Source organism: Scyliorhinus canicula, chromosome 14 (assembly GCF_902713615.1).
Source record: "Scyliorhinus canicula chromosome 14, sScyCan1.1, whole genome shotgun sequence".
In the NCBI taxonomy this organism is placed as follows: Eukaryota; Metazoa; Chordata; class Chondrichthyes; order Carcharhiniformes; family Scyliorhinidae; genus Scyliorhinus; species Scyliorhinus canicula.
Genome location: NC_052159.1, coordinates 94,245,315 through 94,269,539, shown reverse-complemented (window position 1 = coordinate 94,269,539; position 24,225 = coordinate 94,245,315). Strand labels below are relative to the sequence as shown.

Genomic DNA, 24,225 nt, shown 5'->3' with positions numbered 1-24,225 from the left:
AAGAATGCAAAAGAAGCGGCATCGTGGCACAGTGGTTAGCACTGTTGCCTCACAGCACCAGGGACAGGGGTTCAATTCCAGCCTGGAGTGATTGCCTGTATGGAGCTTTCACATTCTTCCCATGTCTGTGTGGGTTTCCTTCGGGTGCTCTGGTTTTCTCCCACAGTCCAAAGATGTGCAGGTTAGGTGGGCTGGCCTTGCTAAAATTACCCCTTAATGTCCAAACATGTGCAGGTTAGGTGGGGTTACAGCGATAGGTTAGGGCTTAGGTAGGGTGCTCTTTCAAAGGTTCAGTGCAGACTCGATATGCCAAATGGCCTTATTCTGCACTATAGGGATTCTATGATATCTAAATGGTGAGAGATTGTGGAGCTCAAAAGTGTAGATGGATCTGAATATCCCAGTGCATGAATCACAAAAAGCTAATATTCAGGTACAGCAAGTAATTAAGAAAGCTAATAGAATGTCATTGTTTATTGTGAGAGGAACAAAAAAGTAGGACCGTGGACTGTAGCAGGTGGGATACATTGCATCTGATGCTGACGAGGAGGGTCCAAGTAGTGAAAATGAATGTCCTGCCAAGGTTCCTATTCGTACTCCAGCCGCTTCCAATTTGTATTCCAAAGGCCTTTTGGCAGAAGCTGAACGCAGTGAATTCAGAGTTTATGTGGGCGGGGAAGGTGCCAAGGGTAAAAAGGACCCTGCTTCAGAGGCAGAGGCAGAAAGAGGGATTGGCATTAACGAACCTGCTACACAACTGCTGGGCAGTGAATGTGGAGAAAGTGAGGCGAGAAGTTAGAATGGGATGGGATGGAGGAAGAGTCCAGTCGGGGGTCCAGCCTGAGGCCCACGGTGACATTGCCACTACGGCTGGCACAGAGGGGATATACAGAGAGCCCGGTTGTACAGACCACGATTAGGGTGTGGAACCAGCTGAGGAGACATTTCAGGATGGAGGGGACGTTGGTGTTAACACCGTTGTGTGAGAAACACGGGTTCAAACTGGGGGAGACGGATAGTATGTACTGGAGGTGGGTCTGATGAACGCAAAGATTTATATTTGGAGGAGAGGTTCACAGTGTGGAAGGTCTGCGGGAGAGGGTAGAGCTACCAAAGGGAAGTGAATTTAGGTATTCACAAGTGAGGGACTTTGCACAGAAGATGTGGAAAAGGTTTCTGAGGCTGATGAAATATGCCCGTTTGGAATGGTTGCTGCTTCCAGACGTGGATGGGGAGGGTAGGATTGGGGACATATACCGGTGGCTGGGAAAGTGTGTGTGGGGGGTGGGGGGTGCAATTGGTGAGGATCAAGGTGAAATTGGAGGAGAAGTTGGGGGGTGGAGGGAGTAGGTCGTGGAGTGAGGTGCTACGCAGGGTGAATTTGATCTCTTTGTGTGCGAGGATGAGTTTGGTACACTTTAAGGTGGTACACAGGGTACACATGACCCAGACGAAGATGAGTGGGCTCTTTCAGGAAGTGGTAGACAAGTGTGAGAAGTGTGGGCGAGGACCAGAAAACCACGCACATATGTTTTGGGGAGTGAGAAGTTAGAGAGACACTGGGCGGAAGTGTTCAGGACGCTAGCAAAGATTGTGGGGCTAAGACGTCGGGCTGGACCCTGTGGTGGCGATTTTTGGTGTATCGAAAATGCCGGAGCTGATGGAGGGGAGGAAGGTCGATGTTGTGGCTTTCGCCTCTCTGGTTTCCCGGTGAAGAATTTTGCTGGAATGGCAGTCGATAACGCCGCCGGGGTGGCTGCCTGGCTAGGGGACCTCTCCCACTTCCTCCGTTTGAAGAAGGTTAAGTTTGAATCGAGGGGTTCAGTGGAGGGCTTTGAGGCACGGTGGGGATTGTTAACGACCATGTTTGAGAAATTGTTCATCGCCGGAAGAGGGGGGAGGGGTGGAGGGAGGGAGGGGATTGGTTGGGGGGGGGGGAGGTGAAAAAGGGGGTAAACTTGTACAGACTGTAAAATTGTGCGTTGGGAAGAATATTCCCGAGATTATTCATGTTTTTGTATTTTTCAATATGTTCGAAATAAAATATATTTTATAAAAAAGTAGGACCATTCATGCTTCAGTAATATAGAGCATTGGTGACACCACCAATAGAGTTCTGCGTACAATATTGATCACCTTATTGAAGGAAGGATGAAAATGCATTTGAAGCAGTTCTGAGGAGGTTTCCAAGATTAATACTTGAAATGGATGAGTTGTCTTTTGAGGAAAGGTTGGACAGGATAGGCTTCGATCTGCTGAAGTTTAGAAGAGAGAGTAAGAGGTCACTTGATTGAAACGTGTAGATCCTGAGGGGTCATGGCAGGGTGGGACGCAGAAAAGATGTTTCCTCTTATGAGAAAATCTAGAACTAGGGGTCACTGTTTAAAAATGAGGGGTCGTCTATTTAAGTCAGGGCTGAGGAGAATTTCTTTCTTTCAGAAGGTTGAGAGTCTTTGGAAGTCTCTTCATCGAAAGGCAGAAGAAGCAGAGTCTTTGAATATTTTTAAGGCAGCCATAGATAGATATCTTGAGAAGCAAGGGGGTGAAAGGTTATAAGGGGTAGGCAGGAATGTGGAGTTGAGACTACTTTCAGATGAGCCATGAACTTGTTGACTGGCAGAGCAGCTTGAGGGGCTGAGTGGCCTTCCCCTGCTCCACATGTTCATATATTGTCATGTTTGTATATATATATATATATATATATATATATATTAGAAAAGTTTTGACGGCTGAGGCACATTTGGGTATTGTGAGTGCCTTTAAAATAAACTGTCTAATTTATAGCATCCTGCTATCTTATAAAGAATATTTTAAAATAGCATGGATAAATTGAGGTATAGTCAGAGACAAATGATGTTCTTTAACACCCACCCCTGCTTCTGATCCCAATACATTAAAACCTACCCTAACGGAGAAAGGTTGGATTGCTGTTCTCTGCTGCAGGAGCTACAGGCATTGATGTAAAATATCTTACTCCAATGGCATTGGGAGCAGAGCCCGAGTTGTACTAAATGCCTGCCTATTAGCTGTGGCTCTCTGCTCCTGGTATGAACACTACATTTGTCTCAGAGGCCCAAGGAATGGCTTCACAGGCTGCTGCATTATGGGTAATGTACCATTATCGTAAATTAGCAGACTCTGCTGGAGGAGTGTGGGTTGGGGGGGGGGGGGGGGGGGGGGGTTGTGGGGGGGGGTGACAGGGCGTTCCCATGTGCTCAATTACTGATCTCATATTTTGCTGCTTTCAGAGAGATGGCCAGGTGAGAGGAAGTGGAAATCGGACTGACTGTTTGTTTGAGGTTCAGAGTCATGTTAGCAAAATCCTAGGTCAGGTCATTGGCTTTCCCGTCTGTTTAATATGTAGTATGTAAAAGAAAGAGAACTGGGAAATACATACCTTGGCCATAAAACAGGACTTTCATCTAGAAAAGAGCAAAGTAACAAAAACGTTACAAACAATAGACTATCTTATTTCATTTGTAGTATTCTTGGCACAATAACTTATGTTATATGTCTGCATTACAACAGTGACAGTGGGCAGATTCCTCCCATCCCGTCCATGGCGGATTTGGTGGCGGGCGAGAGTGGAGAATCCAGCGGGAGCCATAAAGTCAGAAACCCGCCAGCTTAAAAATAGTTTGCAATTCTCCCAATGGCGGGTTAATAGCGGTCTCCTGCTCCCCACTCCAGTGAATGCAATTTGCATTCATTTGCATTTCATGAATGCTCATTTAAAACAGCCGATTGTCAAAATCTCGTCAGCTTTCCAGTTTTGCATCCTGCCAATGGGAAATCACATCGGCACCAAGCCCGTTTGAAAATGAGTGAGGTGCACAAGGCAGACCTCAGTTCACTCGAGACTTCGAGGTGTATGCAAAATACATAGCCTACTGCTGTAGAATTGCGCGCTTCTGTTGTGCTGAACACCATTGTGCTGAGGGGGACCGGTTCGTTCCTCCAGCACAATGGTGAGCTGGTCTTAATGGACAGTACTGGGCTGCAGGGATCATGAACCCCACTCCAATTGCCCGAAGGTTGACCGGAGGTGGTGTGCAAGGAAGGGGGGGTTGCTTTCGAAGACAAGGTGAGTAATGTAGATGGAGTGCTGTGCACAGGTAGGGAGGGAGGGCGAGAGAACACAATGGAAGTCAAAAGGAAGACTGAGGGGAGGGAAGCTGGTCCCCGACAAAGCTGCATGAAAAACCCACAAACAAGGGGGGTCAAAGGGATACCAGATTGTTTACTGGAAAGGGATAGATGAAGACTCCAGATGCAGTGGTAGAGGTCCAAGTAGGGTATGGGTGCCTCACAGGTATTGACTTGGAGAAAGGATGGTTGAATCAAGGAACAGACTTCTTCTTGACGCTTCTAGCCTAATCCCTCTGGATTCCGGATATCCTGCATGGTCTTGTGAAGACAGATGGACTGGAGAGAGTAATATCAGTCTGCTGGACTGGCATTTACATATGGCATCCGGACCTTCAAACCCGTGAGTTGTCGGCGGGCAGACGAATAAGCAGCTGGCCTACCAGGTGACTCGGAGAGGAACTTGCCTGTGCATAATTAATGAATTCCAGGTGTAGAATCTGGCAAGGAATCCTACCATTCTAGTCAGCGGTAAAGGTACCACCAAAGCTGCCCGCCACCGCACTTCATTTCAAAATGAGAGAGTTCCATCCTATGCTTCAAACATACCTCTTCAGCTTTAAAGCGCCGAGGTTGTGAAAGGCATGATATAATTGAAATATTTTCCATCTTTCTTTCTTCCTTAACATATTTGGACAGTGCACAAATTATACTGTATTCCTTGAAAAAGAGATGATGTGGAGATCAGGTGTGGAAACCGGTGGGGCGAGCTTGCGTAATCGGGGGCGCGAGGGGGCGGCAGCATAGGGAACGGGGTAAGGGGTTCCTCAGTGGGGGTAGGGGGGGGCTGGATCCAGCGGGTGCCAGGTCCCGAAGGGATACTGTGTCCTGGCGACCGACCGGGAAACTCCACGAATGCATACTGGGGGTTGGAATGGAGGAGGCGCACCTTTTCAACAAGGGGGTCAGTTTTGTGCCCTCTGACGTACTTCCTCAGGAGAACCGGGCCTGGTGTCCTCAGCCACGCCGGAAGTGAGACCCCCGTGGTAGTGCCCTAGAAAAAATGAAGAGCCGCTCATGAGGGTTTGATTTGTAGCGTACAGAGGAGGGATCTGATTGTGTGGAGCGCGTCTGGTAGGACTTCTTGCCATTGGGAGACTTGGAGTTTTCTAGACCGGAGGGTCAGTAGGACGGTCTTCCAGACCGTCGCGTTCTCCCTCTCCACCTGCCCATTCCCCCTGGGGTTGTAACTGGTAGTCCTGCTCGAGGCGATGCCCTTGTCGAGCAGGTACTGACGCAGCTCGTCGCTCATAAAGGACGAACCCCGGTCGCTGTGCACGTAGCTGGGGAAACCGAACAGGGTGAAGACACTATGCAGGGCCCTAATGACTGTGTGGGAGGTCATATCGGGGCATGGAATGGCAAAAGGGAATCGGGAGAACTCATCGATGATGTTGAGGAAATAAATGTTCTTGTTAGTGGAGGGGAGTGGCCCTTTGAAATCGATCGCAAGGCGTTCAAAGGGCCTAAAAGCCTTGACCAGGTGGGCCCTGTCTGGTCTATAGAAGTGCGGTTTGCACTCTGCACAGATCGGGCAGTCCCTAGTGACCGCTTTACCTCCTCGTTGAGGAAAGGCAGGTTACGGGCTCTGATGTAGTGGGGGAGCCGGGTGACCCTGGATGGCAGAGGTCCACGTGGATGGCTTTCAGACGGCTGATCTGCGCGCTGGCACATGTCCCGCGGGATAGGGCATCCGAGGGTTCGTTGAGCTTCCCCGGTCGATATTTAATATCATAACTATAGGTGGAGAGTTCGACCCTCCACCGAAGGATTTTATCATTTGTATTTTGCCCCTTTGCGAGTTGTCAAACATAAAGGCAACCGATCGTTTGTCGGTGATGAGGGGGAACCTCCTACCTGCGAGGTAGTGCCTCCAGTGACGAACAGCCTCCACGATGGCTTGCGCTTCCTTCTCGACAGAGGTGTGTCGGAGTTCTGAAGCGGATAGGGTACGGGAGGAAAATGCAACGGACCTCCCTGCCTGATTTAAAGTGCTGCTAGAGCTAATTCTGAGGCGTCGCTCTCACCCTGAAAGGGAGTGGATTCATCCACCGCCCGCATGGCTGCTTTGGCGATGTCCTCCTTGATGCGCTGAAGGCCTGGCACGCCTCAGCAGGACAGGGGAAATCGTGTGGCCTTAAAGAGTGGGCGGGCTTTGTACCGCATATAGTTAGATCTAAGGCCCGCTACGAAAACGTCCCGCACAGCAAGCTCCCTATGTTCAGCCGCGTAACGGCTTGATAATTACAGTCATTGGAAAGATTGTTCAGTTTCCCATACAAACTCGGCTAGCGTTTCTGTAGGCCGCTGACGGCGAGTCGTAAACACTTGGCGTGCTAAACCTCGTTAATGGGGCCTAACGTACATTTTTCCAATATTCCAAGCGCTGCTGTGTAAGAACCGCCGGATTTAGCTGTGTGGAGATTCTGTGCTTACCCTCGCGTGCAGTAGGCTGAGTTTTGTTCCTCGTTGTTCCGGCGGTGCTGCTTCTGCCAGGTAGGCTTTAAAACATATCTCAGCCAGTGGGAAAAAATTTCCTTAGCCTCTGCATCCTGCGGGTCGAGTTCCTAGGCATCCGGGCTTGAGGGCTGCTTCCATGATTTACTTTGACTGTTTCGTAAGTATATTAATTGTTGGAACCAACATTCTAACGGACACGTGCTTGTAGGATTAGAATAGTGGTTTTAATATACTTACAACAGAGCCAGCCTGTTAGCCGTTGAACTTTCGGTGAACTGGCTGACTGACCCTGTGGCTGGATCTTTATACAGCAGCTCCAGGGGGAGGAGTCCTGGGCGAGCCCAAGGGAGGAGCCAGTATAAACTCTTGAGTACTCTCCCAGAGCTACTCCCCCTGTTGGTCAGGTAGTGCAACTGCACTTACAATAGTACTAACTTACACAAACAAGGGGATCAAAGGGATACCAGATGTTTACTGGAAAGGGATAGATGAAGACTCCAGATGCAGTGGGTAGAGGTCCAAGTAGGGTATGGGTGCCTCACAGGTATTGACTTGGAGAAAGGATGGTTGAATCAAGGAACAGACTTCTTCTTGACGCTTCTAGCCTAATCCCTCTGGATTCCGGATATCCTGCATGGTCTTGTGAAGACAGATGGACTGGAGAGAGTAATATAAGTCTGCTGGACTGGCATTTACATATGCATCCGGACCTTCAAACCCGTGAGTTGTCGGCGGGCAGACGAATAAGCAGCTGGCCTACCAGGTGACTCGGAGAGGAGCTTGCCTGTGCATAATTAATGAAATTCCAAGTGCAGAATCTGGCAAGGAATCCTACCATTCTAGTCAGCGGTAAAGGTACCACCGAAGCTGCCCGCCACCGCACTTCATCTCAAAATGAGAGAGTTCTGTCCTATGCTTCAAACATACCTCTTCAGCTTTAAAGCGCCGAGGTTGTGAAAGGCATGATATAATTGAAATATTTTCCATCTCTCTTTCATCCTTAACATATTTGGACAGTGCACAAATTATACTGTAATCCTTAAAAAAGAGAAGCAGCAGATAAGTGGCACCACAGGAGATGAGATGGCGGTACGGCTGTAGCTCTGATGACCTCTTTTGAGATACTTTAGACGTTCTTAGAGGGAAACAATTGAGACTTCCAGTGCGGCTATGTTGTAAACAGTCACACATATGGTGGCTCCCACAAGGGTATTCTGTATTTGGCCCTTTTCACTTAGTTTTTGGGTTATGTTTGGGGGGAAACTGGAGTAGTTTGATGGAATAAGGTCTCCACATAAAAGTAATGCCCGACAAGTATAACATAAGGCAGCAGATGGGCAAAGAATTGGCACCGGACTCAGAAGTCCTCGAGCCTCATTGATGGAAAAAATGGCGGAGGCTCCTGCTGCAACTTTGGCCTCTCTGTGGATGGCTGAGATGCTGGCAAGCTTATTGGTGGAGGAATTCAAAAAGCAGCGGCAGGCAGTCACTGAGGATCTTGGTAAGGTGATGGAAGGGGCTTTTGCCCATCTGTAGACCTTAGAGAAGATGGATCAGAAGGTAAAGGAGCAAGGCACGGTGATACAGGAGGTGGAGCTGGCATTCTTGTACGTTGTCTGCGTGGTTTCCTCTGGGTGCACCGATTTCCTCCTACAGTCCAAAGGTATACAGGTAGGTGGATTGGCCATGAAAAGTTGCTCCTTAGTGTTCAAAAGGTTAGGTTGGGTTACGGGGATTGGCGGCAGCATGTGTCTAGATAGGGTGCTCTTTCAGAGGGCCGGTACAGACTCGGTGGGCCGAATGGCCTTCTTCTGCACTGTAGGGATTCTACAATTCGATGATTACGCAAAGATGTATTACACTCTTATCTCCATTTGGCCTCAAGTACTTCTTACTTCATGAGTGAACAATGAAGTTTGTGTGAATATTGAACTCCACGGCTCAACCAAAACAAACCAGAATATCTTGCTGTTAGCATTTGGTAGGATAGGGATACCAGTTACACAGGCAGCACCAGCTCACCAGTACATTGCCTACTTCATCTGTCAAAATGTAAGAGAATTAGACAAACAGAAATATTCATTACGTGAAAAAATATAGAAAAAGAAGGGAGAGTAAGAGGTCACTTGATTGAAACGTGTAAGATCCTGAGGGGTCATGGCAGGGTGGATGCGGAAAAGATGTTTCCTCTTATGAGAAAATCTCGAACTAGGGGTCACTGTTTACAAATGAGGGGTCGTCTATTTAAGTCAGGGCTGAGGAGAAATTATTTCTTTCAGAAGGTTGTGAGTCTTTGGAAGTCTCTTCATCAAAAGGCAGAAGAAGCAGAGTCTTTGAATATTTTTAAGGCAGCCATAGATAGATATCTTGAGAAGCAAGGGGGTGAAAGGTTATAAGGGGTAGGCAGGAATGTGGAGTTGAGACTACTTTCAGATGAGCCATGAACTTGTTAACTGACAGAGCAGCTTGAGGGGCTGAGTGGCCTTCCCCTGCTCCACATGTTCATATTGTCATGTTTGTGTGTATATATATATATATATATATATATATATATATATATATATATATTAGAAAGGTTTTGACGGCTGAGGCACATTTGGGTATTGTGAGTGCCTTTAAAATAAACTGTCTAATTTATAGCATCCTGCTATCTTATAAAGAATATTTTAAAATAGCATGGATGAATTGAGGTATAGTCAGAGACAAATTATGTTCTTTAACACCCACCCCTGCTTCTGATCCCAATACATAAAAATCTACCATAACGGAGAAAGGTTGGATTGCTGTTCTCTGCTGCAGGAGCTACAGGCATTGATGTAAAATATCTTACTCCAATGGCATTGGGAGCAGAGCCCGAGTTGTACTAAATGCCTGCCTATTAGCTGTGGCTCTCTGCTCCTGGTATGAACACTACATTTGTCTCAGAGGCCCAAGGAATGGGCTTCACAGGCTGCTGCATTATGGGTAATGTACAATTATCGTAAATTAGCGGACTCTGCCACAAAGTGGAGGAGTGTGGGCTGGGGGGGTGTGAGCGTTTGGGGGGGGGGGGGGGGGGTGACAGGTCGTTCCCATGTGCTCAATTACTGATCTCATATTCTGCTGCTTTCAGAGAGATGGCCAGGTGAGAGGAAGTGGAAATCGGACTGACTGTTTGTTTGAGGTTCAGAGTCATGTTAGCAAAATCCTCGGTTCGGGTCATTGGCTTTCCCGTCTGTTTAATATGTAGTATGTAAAAGAAAGAGAAATGGAAATACATACCTTGGCCATAAAAAGGACTTTCATCTAGAAAAGACCAAAGTTAACAAAAACGTTACAAACAATAGACCATCTTATTTCATTTGTAGTATTCTTGGCACAATAACTTATGTTATAACTCTGCATTACAACAGTGACAGTGGGCAGAATCCTCCCATCCCGTCCATGGCAGATTTGGTGGCGGGCGAGAGTGGAGAATCCAGTGGGAGCCATAAAGTCAGAAACCCGCCAGCTTAAAATAGTTTGCAATTCTCCCAATGGCGGGTTAATGGCGGTCTCCTGCTCCCCACTCCAGTGAATGCAATTTGCATTCATTTGCATTTCATGAATGCTCATTAAAACAGCCGATTGTCAAAATCTCGTCAGCCTTCCAGTTTTGCATCCTGCCAATGGGAAATCACATCGGCACCAAGCCCGTTTGAAAATGAGCGAGGTGTACAAGGCAGACCTCAGTTCACTCGAGACTTCGAGGTGTATGCAAAATACATAACCTACCTGCTGTAGAATTGCGCGCTTCTGTTGTGCTGAACACCATTGTGCTGGGCGGACCGGTTCGTTCCCTCCAGCACAATGGTGAGCTGGTCTTAATGGACAGTACTGGACTGCAGGGATCATGAACCCCACTCCAATTGCCCGAAGGTCCAATTGCAAATGCGGCGAGTCGTAAAGGCTGCCGTGAAACTGGCCGTGTTTCATGGCAGCCTCCGCGCCCCCTCCCGGGACCCGATTCTCCCTCCCTGGGCGGGGCTAGCAGCGGGGCCCCGTGAAGCACGGCATCGCGGGCTTAGCGACCGTCGCTAAGTCCGCGCGCCAAGCGTCACGCCAGCTGACGTGCATGATGACGTCAGCTGCGCATGCGCGGGTTGGACGGCTCCAACCCGCGCATGCGCGGATGACGTCATCACGCAGACACGTCAAAACCCGCGCATGCGCGGGCCGTCATGCCCCTCAGCCGCCCCGCGGACTGATCCTGCGGGGCAGCGGAAGAACAAATAGTGCGCGGGTATCGGACCCGCTGCCCGCGATCGGTGCCCACCGATCGCAGGCCCATGCCACCCTTGGCACAGGCGTGGTGCGGCCGTGCCAATCGGTGCCATGGTTGTCCTGGACGGGCACTTTGCGGCCGTTTTCACAAACACTGAAAGCAGGTGTGATCGCGCCCGTGAAAACGGCCGTAAACTCCGCGGTATTCGGCCCATCGGCCTACGGAGAATCGTTGTTCGCCGTAAAAAACGGCGAGCAGCGATTCGTGTCAGGGGGCGGCCGGAGAGGGGGCGGAGAATAGCGGGAGGCCGTGAAAATTGTCGGGAAGGCCCTCCCGCTATTCTCTGACCCGTCGTGGGCAGCGGAGAATCGCGTCCCATATCTACCTGTTTTCCTTGGTCAACTCTACTAGTTACAGGGCAGCACGGTGGCGCAGTGGGTTAGCCCTGCAGCCTCACAGCGCCGAGGTCCCAGGTTCGATCCCGGCTCTGGGTCACTGTCTGTGTGGAGTTTGCACATTCTCCCCGTGTTTGCGTGGGTTTCGCCCCCACAACCCAAAGATATGCAAGCTAGGTGGATTGGCCACGCTAAATTGCCCCTTAATTGGAAAAAAATAATTGGGTACTCTAAATTTAAAAAAAAACTCTACTAGTTACATCTTCAATAAATTCTAGTAAATTTGTCAAGTATGATTTTCCTTTTGCAAATCCATGTTGACTTTATCTAATTACATCACTGCTTTCCAAATGCTGTGCTATGAAATCCTTGGTAATGGACTGTAGCAACTTCACTACTAACGATGTTAGGCTCACTGGTGTATAGTTCCCTGTTTACTCTCTACCTCCCTTTTTGAATAGTGGGGTTATATTAGCTGCCATCCAATCTGTAAGAACCATTCCAGAGTTCAAATAATTTTGGAAAATAACCATTCATGGATCTACTATTTCTAGGGCCACTTCCTTAAATACTCTGGGATGAAGATTATCAGGCCCCAGAGTTTTGTCCGCCTTCAATCCCATTAATTTGGAGAATAAATATTGGGCAGGACACTGGGGGTAACTTTCCTGCTCTTAGTCAAAATAGTGCTATGGGGTATTTAACCTCCAGCTGAGAGGCGACCCTAATTTCTGATATTCAAGGAGTCAAGGGCAGGAAAGTGTCCTTGTTTCCTTCAGATGGCAAACATGTTCCAATTCAAATAGGTTGGCAGGTGTAGAAAGAGATGGCTGAGCAAGTAGGTGTCAACAGAATCAGATCCAGGGTCCAGTTGGAGTGTCAGAAAGGGCTTAACCGTACCAAAGCTATCACAGGAAGGCATTTGGGGAGGAAGGAGCATCCTCCAAAGATCCACCATTACACACCCACATCTTCTGAAGCACCAACACAAATATTGGCACCTATATTATATTAGAAGGATCTGCACAGATTGTTATACTCAGTGCAGGTCAAACACAAGTAAATTGGACAGTTTAGGAAATAGTTTGCTGTAATACAAACTTGGGTCCTAACTCATTTGAAGTACTTTAGTGGCCCAGTCATCAAAGGAAAAATGTTTGCCATGTACCAACAATTGCTCAATGTATTGACCATGCAGGTGGCGAGTTCCACTGTCTCCCAAGGACATGCTGAGAGACAAAATAGTTAGGGGTGTCAGCTGCATTGAGGATGACCGTTTGCTTTCCCGCAGATTAGCCTAAGTATTGAGTTGTAACTACAAAAGAGGATGAGCAAAGGAATGAAATGAATGAAATTAAAATGAAAAATGAAAATCGCTTATTGTCACAAGTAGGCTTCAAATGAAGTTACTGTGAAAGTCACCAATGCCTACCCTTGCATCGGACTTTGCTATTGATGCCCGTGCATCCTCAAAGTAAGTAAAGTGGTGTCTCGAGGCAACGGGCTCAGTCTGGCATGTCCCAGCAAGAGGGTAGGCAATTTCATTGTGGCGGGGGCCACCATTACACCAGGGTTCCATTCCGTGGGCAATGGAATGCCCAACAGATGTGGGAAGGGGCCTTTATTAGCCAGTTAGGCTTGGGTTCCAGGAATTTGTTGACCTCAAGTATCTCGGGAGCTCTCAACCTGGTCATAGCAACCTTCCACCTCTCAAGCTGAAACCGCTGGCTGAACACTGCAGATGTGTAACAGAGTAGGTAAAAGAGTCTTAAGGCACAAGAGGCCAACATCAGCTGGGTGATATTTAGTTTGGAGGCATTTGTTTGAGGCAGTAAAATTCTAAACCCTATTGAAATCATAGGTGACATGTATTTTATTGCTGGTCATGGAGGACAAGTAGTGGGCAAAGCCTAGTATAGTGACTTTGGCTACTGCCTAGACAGTGCTGAATTAATCGAGCAGAATGTGGGTTGAACCTGGAAACGTTCCGGTCTACAATACTAGATGATCCACCTATTGATAGAGGAGCTCCAAGTATGATATTTACAGCAATACAGGGATCAGGAAAAGGTTTCTAGAACATAGAGTGCAGAAGGAGGCCATTCAGCCCATTGGGTCTGCACCGACCCACTTAAGCCCTTACTTCCACCCTATCCCCATAACACAATAACCCCATGGCCAATCCACCTCACCTGCACATCTTTGGACTGTGGGAGGAAACCGGAGCACCCGGAGGAAACACACGCAAACACAGGGAGAATGTGCAGACTCCGCACAGACAGTGACCCAAGCCAGGAATCGATCCTGGGACCCTGGTGCTGTGAAGCCACAGTGCTAGCCACATGTGCTACCGTGCTACCCAAAGTTGTGAGATTATCATTTTGTGTGCACATTTTGGAGTGCAAAAACATGTTAAAATAATAGGGTTTACTAATACACTGTAATAATTAATAATATTACCTTCATCTCTCAACATGTCAGCAATATGATGGATTCCAATATGTGTTAACCAATTGGTCAAAGCTGCATTGGCCCAGTTTTCACAAGGTTCCATGTCTTTTATTGAAGTGTATGTCCCAGCCTGAAACATAATAATAATCCCAAACTAACATTAATCTAAATGAATGTTTTATGTATTCTTTCATCAGTTCATTTATCATACTTTTAATTTTCTTTCATGTATAAGAAATGTCCACATGCGCATTTGTTTATGATGCCATTTTGTTGAATTTGTTCAACTTCACTCATTCAGAACGTTTTATGAATTCCAGAAAACAACTAATGTACAAATCCCCCAAAATAATATCATGACTTTCAACACTGTTGACACAAGTTTGTAGAACTAAGAAAAGTCTATTTGTATAGAAATGGTGTTTTGTTTCTATTCAATAGGTTTGGTAATCATCTGAAAAATGACCCTGGAAGTTACCAGATTGTTGAAAAGCCCAAGTGGTTCACTCATGTTCTTCAAGGTGGGTAATTTGCCATTCCTAACCAATCTGCGTTTCACACAACGCCAGTCCCCATTTTCTCAACATTTCTGATGTGGCTTGGCAATCCACACAACTGCCACCAAGCAGAATATTAGAAATGTAAGAAAGATTACTCAAGGATCAGGATAAGATGCCAGTCAGTCTTCCTTGCCAGTGTAGGGAATTGTTTCCAAGATTGGAACACTCACCCACAGACTGTTCAAGCGGCAGCTTGACATAGTCATAGAAGCATAATCCTACCTATCAGCCATCGTCCCTGGATCCCCTTCACCATCTCTCAGTATATGCTCGGGCTGGGGCTGATCTGATATACATTTGGGTGGATATGACCCCGGGAAGACAATGCGATGCTCGGGTTTCGGTTCAAACAAAGCCATGGAAATTTCCCAATTATTGCTTCCAAACCCTCAACTAGCTATTTCTATACTCTTCTCTAGTTTTCCATGTTAAACACCATCTGCATTTGGCACTGAGGGAAGCAAGGACACAGAATGCACACAGGGACTACACAAATGGCTACTAAAAGACATAGTAGCAGCACCAGTGACTAAGCAGGCCAACATTCGGTCGTGATAGAATAACCCATTTGATGTTGTTCTCATAAACCTAATCTTTCCAAGTATATTCGTCTATGAAAGCACTGGCAGCAATGATCACTGTGCCATCCTTGTGAAGATAAAGGGCAGAATCTTACTAGAATTTGGCAAGTATCAGGGTCAATAGAAAACGGGTGTGTAACTTTCCAGTTGCACAGATCAGTCTTCTCACAAAATTCTGAGCACTTCAGAAAAATAAATGAGCGGGCCCCGTTTATGCCACAACTCTGGCGGGCAGGGCCTCATAGAGCCAGGAACTGGCTCCAGAGAGATCCCCGGCCACCTCGAAAATCCTCGCCAGCATTGCAACGCCCCCACTAACACCACAGAAGTATAGCTGGCACTTCCCGCCCCCATCAGTATCCGGTCTCCTCCCCCCCCCCCCCCCCCCCCCCCCCCCCCCGCCCATACACATCAACACCCCCCCACCCCCCCCCCCGCCACACAGGGAGCACACTAAGGGCCGGCCCTGGCACTGCCGTGGCACAATGCCAGATTGGGGGGGGGGGGCTATACTTACCTCTGCACCCACCCCGGGGGGGATCCCCTCCACTGCCTCATGCCTGGCCATCACATTGGCAAGGTATGAATATTTAATGAGAGGGCATTGATTGGTGCTATGGGCCATTAGCAGCAGCACACAATTTGCCACAATTTGTAATCCCAAAGTCCAACACATCCCTCACTCATCTATAGTCATCATGCTTGAAAACTAATCATCACTTGATGGTGAGTGTAGGAGGCTGTTCCTAGTGTAGTATAAAAGATTTAACAGATAGGATATGTTAATATATGGTGTACATAATGGTGTACCACAGTCATGGTGTTAAACCCTCAAGAGAGAGATTGGAATCATGCCCAAGAGCAACATAACTACTCTGTAACATGTTTACAGAGTACTTTTACAGTCTGTCTAAAAACACAGTCTCACGCTTAGAGTTCAAGACAGAAGTACCCATCTCAGAACATGGTGGCAGCTGTGGAGACAAGAATGTAAAAAACACATTGGTAGTTTTGAAGGAATCACAGATACCTGTCATATTTAAATAGATAATCAAGGGTCAAATAGGTTTCTTACCAAGCCAATTGTCCCCTTTAAATCAGTGGGCGTGGGCAACCCAATTTTAAAATATTAACTATTCAAAGAGCGGGACGACATCCTTTGTGGACTACGGGTAGACGTCTTCAGGTCTTTTCTTCCTACCTTTCTTCTAACCCACCTGCTGCCTTTGAGCGACTGCCCCCCCCCCCCCAAATCAGACGTCCTCCCCAGTGATTGGTGGAAGTCCTAGACTGGCCTGTTTAGCCCACCCACAGTGCATTATGGTTGTGGTGCAGGCCGGTGTGCAGAGAGTTGGTTCTACTCCAAATTTGCTTCTTGTGAGGGGGTGGAAGCAGTGGACATTCAGCCTTCAGAAATTGGGAAAGCCTATGCACAGCAGTAGGTTTGGCCGGGATTTTCCGGCCCTGACACAGGTGAGCCATCGTTCTGGGCAGGATGGGAAAAGTCAACGGCTCTCTAAATCTTCTCATCCTGTCCACGATGGAGACCACTGGTGTAAGGGCCAGAAAATCAGGCTTTTCTTTCTTTCACAGCGACACCATTCATTAGACCCTGGACAGACATGGAAGTGAAGAATCTCTCAGTTCTTTACAAAGTAAGGCCTGAGGTGGCAGATACAGATGGCACTGCAGAAGATGATGACCATCTCCATGAAGACCTCCTGGATCTGAATTGGTTCTCCCTGGTGAGTGATAAGGAAGAATCTCTTGCAACACTGAGTGATCTCTTGGAGGTTGATGTCCCAGAGAATGATTCATCTTTCCTGTTGATTGATGTACCTTAAGAAGTTTCTGTTATCTTTTTAGAAGAAACATCTGTGTTTTTAGTGGCATTCAGAACTTAGTTCCACTGAATCTACTAATGTGTTGCCTATTTTATCTCCTGTTGTCCATGAAGGGTCTTCCATAGAAAATGCCTTGCTCCATATAGGGAATTGCACTGCCATAGAGCTGGTACTTTCCCAGTGTGAAAGTCAATTGGCACACATGCTTCAGTCCCAGCTGAGATTCTTCTTCTCTTCAGAGCTGGAGGTCAGCACAGAAGCTGCAGAATTCTGTACAGCAATCTTGGCTGCAAGTTGATTGTCTACAGTAAAAGATAAAGCTGTCTTGTCTACATATTCACAATAATTCTTCCCATTGCCCATAGTAGAACACCCTTGTACAGAGAGTAGTATGGCTCTCTTACCGCTGCATACAGAAAGCAGATGTCTTCCCAAAATAGCATTGGGCAATCACGTCTGCTTCTTTTTCTGACATCTTTCAGGGCATTGGTCAATTTTCCTTCTTTGTCTAAGTTCATTGAAATCTCAGATCTTCAATTTCTTTCTAGTTTTTGATATAGCAGCGGATGATACAATTTTCTCTGGAGTTCAAGATAATTCCTCTTTTCAAGCTTGTTTCCAGAGGGAAAACACCAAGTTCCTAAGAGTATCTGAGTTCTTCTCTTCCGAGTCCAAAGGTCGATTCTCTTCTGTCTTCTCTATTAGATCAATCTTTTGTTGAAAAATCTTTGGTGTCCTTGTGGTTCAATCATCCTGAAACCTACAATCTGCTTCCTGGCAATGCAACCGAAGTGTTGTCCTATTCTGCAGATGGTGATGTCCCAAGAAATCCCTCATGTCTCCAAGATGTCTTTCCTTAAGGGCCGAGAATGCTGAAAGAAATTGAATTGCTCAGGGCTGTGACTTGGGGAGGGAAAGAGTAGGAGTTTCAGTTGAGTACAATCTGTAGTTGTAAAAAAAAAAGGAGTTACAGAAATGCAATGTAAATAGTTAAAGACAAAGTTTAATGTTGTTGTTAAAAAGTAGGATAACGTACTGGCAGTGTGTGTGTGTGTAGTATAAAGGGTTAACAGGTGGAATATGTTAATATACGATGTAGGTGATTATGTGCCACTGACATCAGTCAGTCATGTGTTAGGCTTGAGAGAAAGGTTGGAATTATGCCTAGGAGCAACATGCCTACTCTGTAACCTGTTTGGATGTAGCACCAATAAACAAGTGTTAGGTTATACCAGAGTATGTCTACAGTCTGGCTAAGAACCAAGTTCCACGCCGCGAGTTCAAGACAGAAGAACTCATCTCAGGATACTTGGGAACAGCACTAAAGGGTGACAGTATAATATTACTTTCTTGCTGAACACCAAAAACAGCAGATTCTAGACTCAGATCTAAGCAATCCTACAGCTAACCAATCAGAGCAGAAGCTTTGCTGGCATTCTCAATCCAGGCCAGAATAGTGGTGGGCAATCATGCAACTAATAATAGGATACTCCATGAATATTCCCATCCTCATCGCAGGCTCCATCATGAGTGCCAAAGATAAAGGGGGGATTTTCCATGCTATTCTTGCCAATGAGATCGTCTGGTCCTATCAACGGAAAACCCCCACCACGGATTTCCCCGAGAGTGGGGGGTAGGGGATAGATTCAATGGAAAATTCCCTTGACAGTGACGGGACCCCTCACCGGCCAACAGCAGACCACCTCCCAACACCGAGGAACACACCGGGGGTACAAGTGGAAAATCCCCCTCTCAAAGATCATAGGCCCTGTTCCTGTAGACAGGTAGTGCTAACATTGACCAAGATGTTTCAATACCACCAAGGAAAGGGACCATAATAGACTTAGTTATGAACTTAGTTATAGACTTAATTATTTCAGTATTAATTAATAATCAGATAATAAGGGAACATCCCACAAATAGTAACCATTATCTGATTGAATTTTTACTGAGGGGGAAGAGTGAAATTGCAAACTGGGGTTTCAAATTCAAGTACAGCAATCTTCAAAATGATGAATTGATCGCAGTAAACTAGACTGAACTATTAATGGAATGCCCACAGAAAACCAGTGGGAAGTATTTCAAACTGTGGTATCATTAAAAAAATCAGCACACAGCTCTAAATGGCAAAGGCTTTACACATGTAGTTGAGGAACCATAGTCAGGGACGTCCAGTGACGGCATGTAGGTGGAGGCGATTTTCCCGGTGAAGGCGGCAGTGTCGAAGATATTGGCTGGGGTACGGAAGCAAGGATAGAAGTTGAAAGGGGTGGAGACCATGTCCCAATCGTTGTATTGATTTTCTCCAATACCGGAGTTGTTCCCTGATCGTTGGGCGGGCCCTATGTGGCCGTTGGCCTGCCTTTGTTTTAGCTCCCACTGACGCCGGGGAAGTCTGTCCTGGTCTCGATTGTTTCAATGTTTATTTTTGTCCCTGGAGATAGCTCATTAAAATGCTAATGGCTATTGGTTTCAGTTCAGGGATCAATACTGGGAGAGGTGTTTACAAGAGGAAGTGGATGGCGGGGGGAGGGGGGAATTCTGGAAGGGAAGGGTTCAATACTAACTAAAGGATGGGACGGGTCAGTCCTGAGGTGCAGAGCCTGGAGTTATGATGGTGGTGGATGATGGGGGGAGGGGGGGGGGGGGAAGAATGAGAGCCTCCCAGTCATAATAGTGACTTGGAACATGTGGGGAGTGGGAGATCTGGTGCAGAGATCGAGAGTTTTTACACATTTGCAGAGTTTAAAGCCCATCCTCGTGATGCTACAGAAGACCCATTTTAGGGTGATCAGGTGAGGCTTAGGTGTTGGGCAAGTCAGGTGTTTCACTTGGGGTTTGATAGGACGGCTCGGGGGTAGCAGTAGGCACGGTAGCAGTGATAACCCTGTTGCTTCACAGTGCCAGGGTCTCAGGTTCAATTCCCGCTTGGGTCACTGCCTTTGCGGAGTCTACTCGTTCTCCCAGTATCTGTGTAGGTTTCCTCCGGGTGCTCTGGTTTCCTTCCACAAGGAACCAAAGTCCCAAACAACGTGCTTGTTAGGTGAATTGGACATTCTGAATTCTCCCTCAGTGTACCCGACCAGGCGCTGTAGTGTGGTGACTAAGGGGATTTTCACAGTAACTTCATTGCAGTGTTAATGTAAGCCTACTTGTGATAATAATAAAGATTATTATTATTGATTATTATGTATTACTGGCCAAGAGTGTGAGGTTTCAGATGAAGAGGTGGTGGTGAGACAGCATGGTGGTGCAGTGGATAGCACTGCTGCCTCACAGCCAGGTCCAATCCCGGCTCTGGGTCACTGTCCATGTGGAGTTTGCACATTCTCCCAGTGTTTGCGTGGATCCACGCTCCACAACCCAAAGGTGTGCAGGGTAGGTGGAGTGGCCACGCTGAATTGCCCCTGAATTGGAAAAAAGTAATTGGACACTCTCAATTTATTTTTTAAAAAGAGGTGGTGGCGGACGAGGGGGGCAGGTATTGAGAGTGACAGAGGCGCTCGAGGGGAGGTTGGTGGCATTGGCGAGTTTGTATGGCCCCAACTGGAATGATGTGGTGTTTGTGAAGAAGGGCTGGGTGCCATCCCGGATTTGGACACCCATGAGCTGAGAGTAGGGGGGGATGGAACATGGAATTGGAACCGAAGGTGGTCATGCCCCACGCTCGCTGGCCCAGTCGGGAGGGGCAAAGCCGTTGGCTGGGCTCATGAGGGAGATGGGAGAAGTGGGCCCATAGAGGTTCTTGCATTTGAGGGAACTGCCGTATTAGTTTTTCTTTCCGGTACACAAGGTGTAGTTGAGGATAGATTTTTGTTTTTGTGGTGGGAAAGGCGCTATTGGCTGGGGTTAGGAGGTCGGAGTACTCAGCAATCATGATTTTGGATAATGCTCTGCATTGGATGGATATGGTTTTGGAGAAAGGGGATAGCCCAGAGGCCAGGGTAGAGAATGGACATGGGGTTGTTAGCGGAACGGACCTTCTGTGACAAGATTGGTGATCGAGGAGTACATGAGGAGGTCTCGCAATCGGTGGTCTGGGAGGCTCTGAAGGCGGTAGTGAGGGGGGAGGTGATCTCGTTCAAGGCTAAGATGGAGAGGGTGGAATGCCAAAAACTGATAAGAGGAGATTTTGGAGGTGGATGAGAGGTATGTGGGGGACCCAGACTCGGATCTCCTGGCCAAGAGGAAGGAGTTGCAGGCGAGGTTCGACCAATTGTTTTTGGGGAAGGGGGTGCGTCCATTGAGAAGCGCGAGGGGGGTGGTCTATGTGTATGGGGAGAAGGCAGGATATATGCTGGCCGGCCAGCTTCAGAGGGAGACAGCGGCGAGAGAGATAGTTTGGGTACGGGATAGGACAGGGAAGTTGGTGGCGGCTCCAGAGCAGATTAATGAAGAATTTGAGGAATTTTATAGGGACCTGTATAGGTCGGAGCCACTGGAGGAAGAGCGGGGGATCAGGGAATTTCTAGATGGGTTGGAGTATCCGAGGCTGGGAGAGGAGGATAAGGATGGGCTGGAGGAGAGGGTGGGGGAGCAGGAGGTGAAAGGCCGATTGGGAGGCTGCAGGCAGGGAAGGTGGTGGGGCCCAATGGGTTCCTGGTTGAATTTTCTAAGAAATTTAAAGACAAGTTGGCGCTGTGGATGGTGGAATGTTCGAGGATGCGATAGGCAGGGGTATCTTGTCGCAAACGATGGGGCAGGCTTCCATCACACTGCTACTAAAGAAGGATAAGGAACCTGTGGAGTCTGGGTCATATAGGCCCATATCTCTGCTCAATGTAGACGCCAAGATGCTGGCAAAGGTGTTGCCGTCAAGATTGGAAGTGTGGGAGATGTTCACAGACTCGCTAGCTAGGGGCACGTTGCCACCCACGTTAGCACAGGCCTCAATCTCGCTGATACCTAAGAAAGACAAAGACCCAACGGAATGTGGGTCATACAGACCCATATCTCTGCTGAATGCAGACGCCAAAATACTGGCCAAAATCCTAGCCAAAAGGCTAGAAGACTGTGTACCTGAGGTGGTCACAGAGGACCAGACGGGCTTTGTCAAAGGTAGACAGCTGACCGCGAACATCAGGCGCCTGCTGAACGTGATAATGACCCCCTCCGGGGAGAGAACACAAGAGGTGATCGTCTCCCTGGACGCAGAAAAGGCCTTCGACAGAGTCGAGTGGAAATACCTCATAGAGGTACTGGAGCGGTTCGGGCTTGGAACAGGGTTCACCGCTTGGGTAAAGCTCCTGTACAACGCTCCCATGGCGAGTGTACAGACCAACAATACCAACTCCCAATACTTCCAGCTGCACAGGGGCACCAGACAAGGATGCCCACTGTCCCCGCTGCTGTTCGCACTAGCAATTGAACCGCTAGCAATCGCGCTCAGGGCAGCAAAAAATTGGAGGGGGATCCGAAGGGGAGGTAGAGAGCACAGAGTCTCACTCTATGCGGATGATCTGCTCCTCTATATCTCGGACCCACAAAGCAGCATGGACGGAATCATCGCGCTCCTGAAAGAGTTTGGAGCCTTCTCGGGCTACAAACTCAACATGAGCAAAAGTGAGATCTTCCCATTACACCCGCAAGGGGGGGGGGGGGGGGGGGCAGCACTAAAGGGGCTGCCGTTCAAACAAGCCCGACATAAATTCCGCTACCTGGGGATCCAAATAGCCCATGACTGGAAAGGGATCCACAAATGGAACCTCACCAGCCTGATGGAGGAAGTTAAAAAGGACCTGCAAAGATGGAACACACTCCCGCTCTCCCTCGCGGGGAGAGTTCAGACGATCAAAATGAACGTACTGCCCAGGTTCCTCTTCCTGTTTAGATCCATTCCGATCTACATCCCCAAGGCCTTTTTCAAAGCGCTGGACAAACTCATCATGGCGTTCGTATGGGGGGGTAAAAATGCTAGGATCCCAAAGAAGGTCTTACAAAAAACAAAAACCAGGGGAGGGTTAGCCCTCCCGAATCTACAATTCTACCACTGGGCAGCAACAGCCGAGCGAGTAAGGGGATGGATCCAGGAGCCAGAAGCTGAGTGGGTGCGTGCGGAGGAGGCCTCCTGCATGGGAACCTCCCTCCGGGCCCTCGCCACGGCAGCACTCCCATCCCCACCCAAAAAACACTCCAGCAGCCCAGTGGTGACAGCCACCCTCCAATCCTGGAACCAACTGCGGCAGCAACTTGGCCTGACTAAAATGTCGAACAGGGCTCCCATCTGCAACAACCATAGGTTCAAACCAGCACTGACCGACGCCACCTTCAAAAGGTGGAGGCAGGACGGGGGGACACTGACAGTCAGGGACCTATACACGGACGACAGGATCGCAACACTGGACGAACTGACAGAGAAATTTCAGCTAGCTGGGGGGAACGAGCTACGGTACCTGCAGCTCAAAAACTTCCTACGAAAGGAGACAAGGACGTACCCACAACCGCCACGACAGACACTACTGGAAGACCTACTGGACGCAAGTATCCTAGAGAAAGGGAACTGTAGTGACATGTATGACCGACTGGTAGATAGGGACGACACCGTACTGGACGCAACAAGGAGGAAATGGGAGGACGACCTGGGGATGGAGATAGGGTGGGGACTCTGGAGCGAAGCACTGCATAGGGTCAACTCCACCTCCACGTGCGCAAGGCTCAGCCTGACGCAACTAAAAGTGGTACATAGAGCCCACTTAACAAGAACCCGTATGAGTAGGTTCTTCCCGGAGGTGGAAGACAGATGTGAACGGTGCCAAAGAGGCCCGGCCAACCACGCCCACATGTTCTGGTCTTGCCCCAGACTCGTGGAGTACTGGACAGCCTTCTTCGAGGTTATGTCCAAAGTGGTGGGAGTGAGGGTGGAGCCATGCCCGATAGTGGCGGTCTTCGGGGTTTCAGAACAGCCAGATCTATTCCTGGGGAGGAGGGCGGACGCCCTTGCCTTTGCCTCCCTGATCGCCCGCCGTAGAATCCTGTTTGGCTGGCGGTCAGCAGCACCGCCCAGAGCTGCGGACTGGCTGTCCGACCTCTCGGAATCTCTCCAAATGGAGAAAATCAAATTTGCCATCCGAGGGTCGGACGACGGCTTCCACAGAACGTGGGAGCCATTCATGCAACTGTTCCGGGACCTATTTGTGGCCAATGTACAAGAGGAAGAATAGTCGGGGGAAGGTAGCGGGAGGGGGGGGGGCTACAGGTTCGTTACGGGGGTTCGATGGCTAGCTAAGGCCCAAAACCAAACTAAATAAACATGTTGAGGGGGGGGGGGGGCGCAGTTACTACTACGAAGATGCTTACCTGTAAATATGTATGTTAATTTTTGCGTGTTTGTTTTTTTTTTTTGTTTTTTTTTCTCTCTCCTAACAATTTGCAATTTGTTCAATATAAAATATGAAAACTGAATAAAAACATTTATAAAAAAAAAGATTGGAAGTGTGTCTCCTGAAGTTGATTGGGGAGGACTAGACAGGTTTCATGAAGGGAAGGAGTTGTTCTTGAACGTGAGGAGGTTGCTGAATGTGGGCCTTTCTCTGGCGGAGGGAAGGG

The 24,225-nt window shown here is 48.1% G+C and overlaps 1 protein-coding gene across 3 annotated transcripts in view; it reads right to left on the bottom strand.

The window, feature by feature from the left end:
• amotl1 (angiomotin like 1) overlaps positions 1-24,225 on the bottom strand; it is a 171,406-nt gene that overhangs the window by 133,233 nt on the left and 13,948 nt on the right. For all 3 annotated transcript variants that reach the window (XM_038818152.1, XM_038818154.1, XM_038818153.1), the window contains exons 2-3: positions 13,705-13,825; positions 9,868-9,891 (exon numbers count right to left, since the gene is read on the bottom strand). In XM_038818152.1, coding sequence (XP_038674080.1) covers positions 9,868-9,891; positions 13,705-13,798 — 118 coding nt within the window. In that variant the 5' untranslated portion in view covers positions 13,799-13,825. The remainder of the gene's footprint in view (positions 1-9,867; positions 9,892-13,704; positions 13,826-24,225) is intronic.